This window comes from Lepisosteus oculatus, chromosome 14, assembly GCF_040954835.1.
Source record: "Lepisosteus oculatus isolate fLepOcu1 chromosome 14, fLepOcu1.hap2, whole genome shotgun sequence".
Classification (NCBI taxonomy): Eukaryota; Metazoa; Chordata; class Actinopteri; order Semionotiformes; family Lepisosteidae; genus Lepisosteus; species Lepisosteus oculatus.
In genome coordinates this window covers 12618755-12631793 of record NC_090709.1, presented here as the reverse complement: position 1 = coordinate 12631793, position 13039 = coordinate 12618755, and the positions used below count along the sequence as shown (strand labels likewise).

Here is a 13039-nt window from a genome sequence, read left to right as displayed (position 1 = left end):
GGCATGTGCATCCCCATTTGGGAGCTGTCCCTTATCAAAGAAACCTTAAATCAGCCTGCATGAATAGCTTCTCTGTGGCTGCACCACAGAGATGAAGAGAGAGATGGGGCCTCACTGGCAAGGGATCACAAAACTTAATTCCTATATTTTAATAAGCCTTGCCGCTACAGGTGTAACAGTAATAGTATCAGGGAATCTTTATTCCTCCCTGCAGTCTCACTCTCTAACAATGTAAAATAAATGCATTATGATATTATCCATAAACAAATATTTCTGGTAGTAGCGGATACATTGAGGCTGCAAACTGGTGCATCATGTGATACTTGTCAGTTACACCTTCAACAGGCTGACAGGGTTAGCTTGAGAATACCAGCAGAGTTAGAAGATGAATGTTAGTTGTTGTGAAGCAGGGTTATGAAGTGGTGTAGCTTGTTTTACACTCTGTTGTGTTAAATCCTGCTGGACCTTAAAATGGCTTTTGTCTTGTGTTTTTGTGTGTGTGAATTCCCTGAGTCAGGGTAGTCTCAGCAGGGTCTTGTCACAGCAGGTGAGTGTATATACAGTGCCTTCAGAAAGTATTCACCCACTGGAATGTTGTCGCATTTTGTTCCCATTACACCTCCACATTTTAACACATTGAAATATTTTTTCCTCGTTTTAAGAACACTAAATTCAACACATTTATGAATCAATTTTTTATTCAAGAACATTTGTTTTTCAAAATGAAAGATTTACATTTCTCATTTACAAAAGTATTGTATTACAAGAGATTGTTTGTGTCTGCAGTTTCTCCCATTTCTGCCAAAGAGCTCTGTCAGTGTTGGAGCTGGCCACTTTTGGTCACTTTTCTGACAATCACCATTCTTGTCTGGTTGCTCAATTTGGTAGGAGGGCCTGATCTTAGTAGTGTCTGGGTTGTGCCATGTTTTTTCTATTTAGTTACAATGGGATTTAACGGTGCTCCTAGGAAGGTTCAAAACTTTGCCAATCTTTTTATAACCTTCTCCATTTTTTTTCCTCCTAACAACTTCATCTCAAAGTTCCAAAGGTAGCTCCTTGGTCTTAATGACAGCAGGACTGATCTGATCTGCTGTTTCAGTTGTGAGACCTCACAGTCAGTGATATCTATTGTGCAATCAAGCAATTGAACACCGGTGAATTTGAAATGAACACAGGTGTACCTTGTTAATGTATTTAGTGTGATCTCTCAAGATAATTGACCCAAATTATGTTGTTAAAACAAAGGGAGTGAATACTTATCAATTAAGTAATTTTCCATTTTTATTTTTAATAGATGTCTTCAGAATTATAAATACTTAATTTAATTTTAACATTATAGAGAATTGCTTCTACAGGAGTGGAAAAAAACATTTAAATATGATTTAATTTGACTTTGCAACACAGCAGAATGAGAAATAAACAATGGGGTGTGAGTACTTTCTGCAGGCACTGTATATATAGCTTGTCCTGTCTTGTTCCAAAAAATAGTTGCATTAAAAAAAATATAAGTATAAATAACGGTGCCAAAATAGATTTTTTTTTATTAAAAGAGATTCATACAGTATCTTAATCTTTATTATTTACCCTTTATTGAATAAATATTTATTGTATTTGATATATATGCTCTCTTATCCACATAAATTAAACTCCGTGACAAGAACTATTTCTGTTTTAGTCAAATGTAAATAAGAGTATAGTCAAAATTTAACTGACCAGTTGAACTCAAAATTGGGTGACTACAAAGTGACTAAGACTAATAGACATCTTGGGAACAAGTAAAGATTTGTTCCATGCTGAAAAGAGAAGAAAATAAATGTTTAGGCTGTGGATGTCACATGCTGACACATCTACCCACTTGAACTAAAAAACATTTTAGTTGACTTGACTTAGACTATGATTAAATAAAAAACCTGGTGACTAAATTAGTGTTTTTAAGTCACCTGACTTGAACTCTTCCCTTACTGACTGTAGCTGAATGGTCTGTCTCCTGTGTGAATGCGCTGGTGCTTTTTTAAGTCATGCGATTGAATAAAACTCTTCCCACACTGACTGCAGATGAACGGTCTCTCTCCTGTGTGAATGCGCTGGTGGGCTTTTAAGCTACGTGACTGACTAAAACTCTTCCCACACTGACTGCATCTGAATGGTCTCTCTCCTGTGTGAATGCGCTGGTGGGTTATTAAGCTACTTGACCGACTAAAACTCTTCCCACACTGACTGCAGCTGAACGGTCTCTCTCCTGTGTGAATGCGCTGGTGCTTTTTTAAGTCATGTGATTGAATAAAACTCTTCCCACACTGACTGCAGCTGAATGGTCTCTCTCCTGTGTGAATGCGCTGGTGCTTTTTTAAGTCATGCGATTGAATAAAACTCTTCCCACACTGACTGCAGATGAACGGTCTCTCTCCTGTGTGAATGCGCTGGTGGGCTATTAAGCTACTTGACTGACTAAAACTCTTCCCACACTGACTGCAGCTGAATGGTCTCTCTCCTGTGTGAATGCGCTGGTGGGTTATTAAGCTACTTGACCGACTAAAACTCTTCCCACACTGACTGCAGCTGAACGGTCTCTCTCCTGTGTGAATGTGCTGGTGTGATTGTAAGTGGCTTTTCAGACTAAAACTCTTTCCACACTGACTGCAATTGAATGCTCTCTCTCCTGTGTGAATGCGCCGGTGGGCTATTAAGCTACTTGACTGACTAAAACGCTTCCCACACAGACTGCAGCTGAACGGTCTCTCTCCTGTGTGAATGCGCTGGTGGGTTATTAAGTTACTTGACTGACTAAAAGTCTTCCCACACTGACTGCAGCTGAACGGTCTCTCTCCTATGTGAATGTGCTGATGTTGTTTTAATAGGTGCAAGTGACTAAAATTCTTCCCACAATGACTACATCTGAAAGGTCTCTCTCTTGTGTGAAGGTGCTGGTAGGGCTTTGAAATGCTAGACTGACAGAAACGCTGCTTCTCCCTGTGCCGTAATGGCAGTTTGTCCACTCCATCTGAGCAAGGCCTTGAGTGATTCTTCCTCATCCTCTGATTGTGCTGGGGTCTCTTATTCTGCCAATGCTCCATGGAATGGTCTTGCTCTGGGTGCTGAGGTTTGTTTCCTCCACCATGTCCTTCAGTGTGCTGCTCAGCAGAGTGAATCATCCGGGGCTCATTCTCCAGCTCTCTGAGACTAAAACTGTCTAATTCATTCTGTTGTTCCCCTCTTTGCCCAAGAACAGACATACTCTCCAGTTCATTAAAACTTTTAACAATTTTCTCAGTAACCAGATTATTAAACCTGTGTGTAAAGCCATCAGATACTAAGGTATCAAATGATTGTTTGAGACTCTGCAATGACAGTCTCTCCAGTTGAACAGAACAAGGCCTAATTATCAAGCCTTGTAGGAGCTGCTGTTGCTCCTCCCTGTACTGACTCCTCTCTGTGTGCTGTGACTCAGTACTGTTCTCTTCACCAGGTACATCAGTCTGCTGCTCTGCAGCGTCAATCAACTTGGACTCCATGCCCTGCTCTGTAAGATTTAAAACATCCAGTTCTTCACTGTGCTCTCGTACAGAGACACAGCCCAGTTCATTACAACCTTGTGTAATATTGTTTGAGTCCAGATTATTAATCTTCTCTATAAAATCATCATATACTAAGAGCCCAGGCGTCTCACGCTCGGGCTCTGTCTTCATCATGGGCACAGAATCCTCGACACTCTGCCTGCTCTCTGTGTGCTGCTCACTGAGTGTCTCTTTCCCTTCTGCAACAGTGAGCTCTCTCTCCTGCATCAAACTGGAGCCCCACTCCTCCTCACTGTGCTGCTGTTCAAGAGGAGCCATTTCCCCAGCGTCCGAGAGAGCACTGGTCTCTGTGCCTGTAAATACAGGACAAGAAAACAAGACCTTTATAATAATAATAAACTTTATTTTATATAGCACCTTTAAAGGTGGCTTCTCAAAGCACTTTACAGAAGGCCAACAACATAAAATACACAATATAAGCACGATGAGAATACACAGTTAGACGAGTCAGTAGATGGTGGTACTAAGTCCAGTAGGAGCAGAGGGGTAAAGAAAAGATAAATAAAGGCTCTTCTGAAGAAGAAGGTTTTGAGTCTGGATTTGAAGAAGCTTAGAGAAAGTGACTCTGATATCCTTGGGGAGAAAGTTCCAGAGCTTGGGGCAAAACAGGAGAAGGCCATGTCACCCATAGAGTGTAGAAGGACTGGGGGACAAATAGTTGAACACAATTAGAAGAGCGAAAGTTGTGAGGTGGGGAGTAGGGCGATAACTCAGACAGGTACTGAGGTGCCAAGCCACAGAGAGCCTTATAGGTAAGCAGGAGGATTGTTAAGTCGACACGAAACTTGACAGGAAAGCAGTGCAAGGATAGGAGTAATGTGAATACTTGCACTAGACAAACTGGAAATTACAGCATATTAACACTGCACTTACAGAGATGGGTAAATAAAAACACACTGACTGGGCATAACAGTACATTAACACTGCACTGAGAGGGGTAAATAGATACATACTGACTGGACACTGCAGCATATTAGCACTGCACTGAAAGGGGTTAATACAGACATGCTGACTTGACACTATAGTACATTAACACTGCACTGAGAGAGAGAGGGGTTGATTCACACACACTGACTGGACACTACAGTACTTTAACACAGCACTGAGACAGAGGCATTTTTACAGCCACGGACAAACACTGCTCAGAGAAGGGGGGTAAATACAGACAGACTGACAGACAGGACACTACAGTACATTAGCACTGCACTGAGAGAGAGGGGTTAATACAGACACACCGAAGACACTATAGAACATTAACACTGCACTGAGTGACAGGTTAATACAGACATGCTGACTGGACACTACAGTATATTAACACTGCATTGAGAAAGAGAGGATTAATACAGACACACTGCCTGCATATTATAGTACTTTAAAACAAACAGAGGCGGGTTAATACATACACACTGACTGGACACTACAGTACATTAACACTACACTGAGACAGAGAGGGGTTCATACAAACACACTGACTGGACACTCCAGTATATTAACACTGCACTGAGAGAGAGAGAGGGGTTGATTCACACACACTGACTGCACACTACAATATATTAACACTGCACTGACAGAGAGGGGTTAATACAGACACACTGACTGGACAATACAGTACATTAACACTGCACTGAGAGAGAGAGGGGTTAATACAGGCACACTGACTGGACAAGACAGTACTTTGTAACACTGCACTGAGAGAGAAGGGGGGTTAATACATACACACTGACTGGACACTACAGCACATTAACACTACACTGAGCGAGAGAGTTCATTCAATCTTTATTGACAGAAAAAATAAACAAAGTATGAATCTTGATTCTTAGAACCCCACCTTAAGAATTATTAAAATAAAATCATAATTGGAATATTAATTTTTTATTCACAATCCTGCACGTTTCCAAAACACCAACGCTTTTCAAATGTCCCACGGTCATTATGAGATAATATAAAACATATATTCTAACAACATCCTGCTCTTCACCAACCCTTCAAACATCCTCACCAAGTCTACAGACCCAGAAGCAGAGATCTTATTTTTCAGAGTCTTATAGATGGTGAGTTTGGCCTGGCCCAGTAGAAAGTTGGCGAGGAGGGTCTGAGTTTTTCCTTTTCTCGTATGACCCACCCCGAACATGAAAATAATGTCACTGAAGGCCAGGTCAAGGTTGATGAAGAGCCAGATCAACACGGCAAACATGGGCGACAGGTGGGGGCAGGCACTGTAGTAGTGGAACACCGTCTCCCTCTGAGCGCAGAAGGGACAGGCCCCTCTTGTTGAGGGGAAATCTGTAGAGGTTACCCCAGGCAGGCTGGACACCATCTGGCACCCCCAGACGAGCCCTCCAGGGAGTGTCAGGGAGTGCAGACAGCTGGGCCTGATGTCTAGATGTTACAACTAGTCTATACAGACACTTCCCCTCAACACCAGCTAGAGACCTCTCCTCTGAAGCAAGGGACTCAAGGAGAGATCCTGTCGGCCAGGGACTGAGTGCAGGAGACACTAGCAGACCACGGAAAGGAGGCTGTGTGGTTGGAAGGTGGCGTTCCTCAAACAGACCCTGGACTAGCAGCATCTCCTCAAGAGGCAGAGCAGAGCAGAGCGAAGCTGACTAAGAAACCTGTCCACACACCGCCCCGAGTGTAGTCCCAGAGCATCGCATGCCCACTCCATGCTGCGCCAGCAGTCCTGATCCACGTCAAGCAGGTGGTGGAGTTGTGTGACGTTGGCGCGGACCAGTCTGCCAGTAAAGTCCAAGGAGCGGCCCAGTTCTGTGTCCATTCACGGATTGTGTACTAGCGGCTCTCAGAGTGTCCAGTATAGACTGGGCTGCTCCTCTTCTCTCCACACGTGCAGATGCCGCCAGGCTTTCAGGAGACTACGCTGGAAAGGCTGCAGTGGAGACAGGTCAACCCTGCTGGTGTCCATCAGGAAGAGAACAGAGTCGATCCCGAGGTGTCCTGCTAGACGCAACAGGGTGAAGGTCAGCTCCCTCCAGGACAGCGAGGCCGGGCCGAACAGCAGCTTCTGTACTGCCTGCAATCGAAAGGCGTCCACCCGGCTCCGGATGTCAACGAGTCCTTGTCCTCCGTCCTCTCTGGGCAAATAGAGGACACCCCTCCACTGCCAGTGCAGTCCATCCCAGAAGAAGTCGAGAAGCGTGGCCTGCAGCTCCTTAATCAGTCCAGCTCGTGGCTCCAGGCACAGCAGGCAATGCCACAACATTGAAGCCACCAGGGTGTTGACAATCAGAACCCGGCCTCTGTAGGAGATCTGGGGGAGCAGCCAGCGCCAGCGGTCCAGACGACCTTTCACTTTTTCGAGGAGCCCCTCCCAGTTCTTCCTCACACTGGCCTTGTCCCCCAGGTACACCCCCAGGTATTTGAATCCCCCTCTGGTCCTGCTGAACCTCTCTGGCAAGACTGGGGGACCCGTCTCACTCCACTCTCCCAGGAGTAGGGCGCTACTCTTGGCCCAGTTTACTCAGGCTGATGATAGCCACTGAAAATCATTCAAAGTTGTCTGTAGCGCCCTGACATCCTGTTCTCCTCCGACCACGACCATGATGTCATCAGCGTATGCCAAGATCTTGACAGTAGAATCGGAGCAGCCCGGGATGGACAGCCTCTTGATGACCTGGCGCAGCTGATGTAGCAGAGGTTCAATAGCAAGGGAGTATAGCATTCCTGAGAGTGCACAGCCCTGCCTGACTCCCCTCTGCACTGGAAACTTAATGTCACACAGGTCCCCATTCTTAGGCAGCAGGGTGACAACAGCTCTCCTGCAGCTCAGTGGCAGGTCCCCCTGCTCCAGACTTTCCGAGAACACATCCAGCAGGTCAGGTCCCAGCACGGCCCAGAAGGCACAGTAGAATTCGGCCGGCAAGCCATCAAGGCCAGGGGTCATACCATTACTCAAGACACTGAGTGCAGTGGAGAGCTCCTCCAGGGATAGAGGCCTCTCCAGCCATGCATTCTCCTCTTCGGGGACCTGTGAAAGGTCTTCAAAGAACCTGCATGTGCAGACCGAGTCCTCACTTGCCTCGCTGGAGAAGAGCATCTTGCAGAACTGCATGGTCCTCTCCTGGATCTGCCCGGCCTCGTGCAGCTCCTGCCCTGTCTCCGAGCGCAGGCAGAGGCTCTGCCTGCTCTGGCCTGGTTTCTTCTCTAGGCCAAAGAAGTAGCGAGTTGGGGCGTCTACCTGTGATGCACTCTGAACCCTAGATTTTATTAGAGCTCCCTGTACTTTTGTGTCCAGATGGCCAATGAGTAATCCTTTTGGATGTGGAGGTCATCAATTAGCCTCCTGTCTGCACGACACTCCAGAGTCTGGTGGAGCTCCAGAATGTCTCTCTCCAGAGCCTTCATGGACTCACGGATACCTCTCGTGACAATTCCAGTGTACTGCTGGCAGAACTGGCGAATCTGCACCTTCCCAATATCCTACCACTGCCGCAGGGAGACAAAGTGGGCTTTCTGACTCCTCCACTGCTACCAGAAGAACAGGAGGCAGTCACAGAAGTGAGCATCGTCAAGCAGTTGGGTATTAAAGTGCCAGTAGGCACTGCGGGACCTCACTGATGGGACGACGACTGTGCAGATAGTGAGACAGTGGTCCGACAGGCCACTGGACAGATGGGAGTACTGCTTGACGATCCTGTAATGATGTTTACGGCAGTAGATGCGGTCCAGCCTGGCCAGAGAGAGAGTATTCCCCCTGACCTGACCCCAGGTGTACTGCCTCGTGTCCCCATGACATCTCCTCCAGATGTTAGTGAGGTCAGATTTGACAAGGATCCTGCGCAGCTCCCTGGCCGACAGGCCATGTGGCTCTCCATGATTCCTGTGTAATTCCTGTCCAGTGTGCTGCTCTCTGTGCAGTTAAAATCACCCCCCAGGAAGACCAGCTCTTCAGGCTGGCAGGTCACCAGCGCATTTTCAAGCTCCCTGAAGAAGGTGACCCTCTCCCCACCATCTGTGAATGCATAAATGTTAATAAAAACAAAGGTTTTCTTCCTGTAAACTACTCGCATGAGTAACAGGCGACCTTTCACAACCTCATGGACGGCGATAGAGAGGGGCTTGAACCCCACAGAGAACAGCATCGTGACCCCCGCGCTCACAGGGGACCCATGATTGTACACAATGTCCCCCTGCCACTCCTGCTGCCAGGCAATGATGTTGGTGTCGGTGCGGGTCTCCTGCAGGAACGTCACATGCAGGCTGTTTTCTTTGATGACCTCCAACACCGCAGCTCGCTTCAAAGCCCTCCAGCACCCATTGGTGTTCAAACTCCCTATTCTAATGCCGCCCATGCTTGCGGAAAAGAAAAAAAGAAACAACATAAAACACGAACAGACACATAGCACGCAGAAGGATAGTGATGTGATGTAAGAGACGGGACTCATTCGTGCTGAGGTGCATTCCGCGGTCCTGCCCTGATCTTACCCAAGTCATTCGCACCTGAGCCTTTTCAGATGGTGCGTCGCGGAGAGGACAAAGAGCTCAGTATTGGGGAAAAAAGTCCTTGACCACAGTTCCCCTCTTACCTTTAGTCTTCTCTAAGAACTCCCTGATGCTCTGGAAACTGTAGCCTACTCTGCAGCTCTGCCGGGCCGAGGAGCCCGAGGCGAGAGAGGAGGTGTCTGTGAAGCCGCCCTCGTCATCGTCGCTCACGGACTCCGAGAAGCTCCAGGCGGCGATGGCGAGGACACTCCAGCACATCCTCACTCTCGCAGTGTCGGAGACACTCGCGGCCCCCGGGCTGGCGACAGAGCCGCCCTCCACCGAGCTCTCTGTGCTGTGCTTTTTCTGCACCACACTCTGCACAGATTTTTTCGTGCGCTTTCTCCACGGCGTCTTAAAACCATCGTCTATTTTTCCGGATGTTACTTCATTTCCTCCCCACACCGTGTCTACAGTTTTTGCTGGCACTTGTGACGAGTTTTCCTCCATCGGTGTCACTGCCTGCTTTCTCTCTCCCTGACTCTCCTGAGCAGCGGGGCTCTGCAGCTCCCCTGCTCCGCCAGTGCTCGTATCTTGCTCCCCGGTGTGGGGAGCTCCCATCTGAGGGCTGAGGTGGTCCACTCTTTGCTATCTGTTCTCCTGCATGGGACACCACCAGCTCGGCTCACCTGCCCCCTCCAGCAACCTCCTCTCCTGCACCCCGGCTGTGGGCTCTGCCTCCCTGCTGCCTCCCTGCACTGCTCCACTCCCCGCTGCCTGACGCTGTCTCCTGGCCTCCTGTGCACCCTGGGGCTGAGGCTCCCTGCCCATCTCGTCCTCCACCTCCAGGCAATTCTTCACCACATGCCCCTCGCTCCCGCACCTAAAGCACTTCGTCAATTCCGAAGTCACGAATACAACATAATCACAGGTGTCAATTCGAAATTTAAGATCCACATTGATCTCTTCCATGGGGTTTTTTTAAGATCACGTAGACTTGTCTTCGGAAAGAGATGACATGCTTCAGCTGAAGTGCCCTGCAGCCCAGAGGGACCTTCCTGATCGGAGAGACCACCAGTCCGTAACGGGACAGCTCCCTCTACAGCAGCTCGTTCCTCATGAACGGAGGCACATTGGAGAGGGTGATCTTCCGAGCTGGGGCCACGAGAGGCAGCACCGGGGTGAAGGTGCCGTCCAGGATGGCCCCCTTTACCACTAGGGCATTTGCCAGATCAATAGATTGCAGGAAAATAACTATCCCTCCACTCATGCGGGAAGCGGACTTGATGTTCCTACAGCTCACAACCTCCCCGACCGCAAGAACACACCTCTCCAGCGGACAGAACTCCACAGGGGAAATTTTCACTCCATGGCGCTGTGTTAACTTCTCAAATGAGAAGTCTGGAGGATCAGAGCCTCCAGAACTGGCCATGGTATGAAAATAAACCCAGTTTTCCCCCCAAAAAAGACAGAAAAAAACACAAAACCAATGAAGAAACACGGCCACATGATTCAAACACAGAGAGAGAGAGGGGTGAATACAGACACACTGACTGGACACTACAGTACATTAACACTGTACTGAGAGAGAGAGAGGTTAATACAGACACACTGACTGACTGGACACTACAGTGCATTAACACTGTACTGAGACAGAGGGCTTTATACAGACACGGACAAACTGGAAATTACAGCATATTAACACTGCACTGAGAGAGGAGTTAACAGACATGCTGACTGACTGGACACTACAGTACATGAACACTGCACTGAGAGAGAGAGGGCTTAATACAGGCACACTGACTAGACACTACAGTACATTAACACTTTATACAGACAAGGACAAACTAGAAATAACAGCATATTAACACTGCACTGACAGAGAGGGGTAAATACAGCTATACTGACTGGACACTCCAGTACATTAACACTGCACTGAAAGAGGGGTGAATACAGACACGCTGACTGGACACTAGAGTACATTAACAATGCACAGAGAGAGGGGTTAATACAGACACACTTACTTCACAGTACAGTACATAAACAATGCACTAAGAGAGAGAGGGATTAATACAGACACAGTGGATTAATATTCCAGAGGAGTTAATACAGACACAGACCTCACCAGTGAGGAAGTTATAGACACTGGTTTTAAACACACACACATACTCCGACTTCATACACGTCACCACACTGACCTGACAACAGTTTCATGTCCATTTCTTCTTTTATTTCTGCAGTGACTTCACAGGGAAGCGTCTGGGTACCCTGATCTCCTCTTACTCGCAAATCCTTCTCCAACAGCTGCAATCTCCACTTCAAGCTCTCGTTTTCCTTCTTCAGCTGCGCCATTTCACTCCCGACACTGTCCTCCACGCACTGTGTGATTTTAAACACGGCCCGTCCCACCAGGACCTGGGAGATATTGCGGAGTTTGTCTTCAAACTCGTTCTCAGAGTCAGACATCCTGTTTCCAAAAACTTCTGACACTTCATACACGATCGATTTGAGCAAAACGTGCATGAACGAGTCAAGCTGGATTTGCAGATTTAACAAGCACTCCGCCATCCTTCTTCAGAGTCGATCAGAAACAAAGGCTGACTTGCGATGTTTAAACAGAACAGCTTCTTTATTTTTATTCTTCACAGATTCTGTTGTCAGGGCTGTGCTCTGTTCAAGCATAAACACAGTTGACAACATGCTACGTTTTCAGAAACTGAAGTTATAAAAAAAGAACTTTCTTCTTTATAGAAAGAAAATCATTCAAGCACCCACGGGTATGCTGTGTAGTGCCGTGTGATGACGTCATTCGTTAGCGCGGCCGCGGCTTCAAAACAATCGAGAAGCGGAGCTGAGAAAGAGGAGTTTCTGCAGCCGGATATAAACTTAACTGCACCTCCTAGCGCCACCTAGTCAAGAGGAGTGAATCACCTGCGACTTGCACCGTTCGTAAGTGTGAATTTTGTGAAACGGAACAGATTTATTGTTTTGCCCTTCCACAACGAAAACGTCTCCCTTTGCAGGTTTTAGGTTAAAGAAAAAAAAATGCTGTCATATTCTTCCCAGCTGGCAGTATTAATCCTGCACCATAAGCAAGATTTGTATTTCATATTTCGCAAATTGTATGAATTTCTCGAAAAACACGTTGTTCCAAGAAAGGAAATAAATACTTCCATTAACAAAATCAAGCCAAATGTGATTGTCCTTAATTATACATTCTGTATGACAAGACAGGAAGAAAGGCACCTCAGGATTTCGGACACAGGATCTCCTGTATATTGAAAGAAGTTTTAACCATCTAGCAGTTTTCATGTCCAAGGAGCTCAATGTGCTTGAAGCATTTGTTACGTTGGAGTATTCTGGACACAAATCAGTGCCTGCTTGTATTTCTGTGTTTTTTTAATTTTACAGAAAGTTTAAATGTGACTTTGAAGGCATTATAATTCACAACCTTGTGAAAATGGTTGTCCATAATTGTTGATTATGTTTGATTAACAGACAACATATGACAATCCCTCTGCTGAGCATATACTTTATTTTCCTGATGTAACAGATCTTAACAAGAGGGCAAAGTAAATAAAATAATTAGCATCTAATCAAATGCAATACCAAATGCAATCTCTTTCCATCTTAAGAGCAAGCGTTCACATGATACATCAATTCAATTTTTTTCCCCAAAAAGTGTCTATTGTGGGACAAATACTCAGGAACTCGCTATAAATTATCATCTTGTACCAATTTATTTATGTATATCAGAATCGATGGTGCTCCAGATGATGCTGGAACTCACAATCTCAACATGACTCTGCTGTATAAGTACGCTGACCTATTGTGCCACCGGAGCAGTGTGAGTTGCTCTCCTCACACAGAATGACGCTGCACAATCAGGGTGAAACAAGCAGGGTTTCGGCTGTGGATCCATCTTCACATGAGGGAAAGGGACAGTAATACAGCAAGGAAAAGACAGGAGAAGACACTAAAAGAAAGGGTTGCCCTCTGTCTGCCCTGCTCTACTCCTCAGTGGC

General features: G+C 46.5%; 1 protein-coding gene across 1 annotated transcript in view; it reads right to left on the bottom strand.

Moving 5' to 3' along the window:
- LOC138242764 (zinc finger protein 271-like) overlaps positions 1 to 11802 on the bottom strand; it is a 1399044-nt gene extending 1387242 nt beyond the window's left edge. Inside the window, exons 1-2 of the mRNA XM_069198318.1 lie at positions 11213 to 11802; positions 782 to 3868 (exon numbers count right to left, since the gene is read on the bottom strand). Of these exons, the coding sequence (XP_069054419.1) occupies positions 1959 to 3868; positions 11213 to 11582 (2280 nt within the window). The 5' untranslated portion in view covers positions 11583 to 11802 and the 3' untranslated portion in view covers positions 782 to 1958. Of the gene's footprint in view, positions 3869 to 11212 lie in introns of the transcript that reaches the window.
- Between the last annotated feature and the right edge of the window lie 1237 nt (positions 11803 to 13039).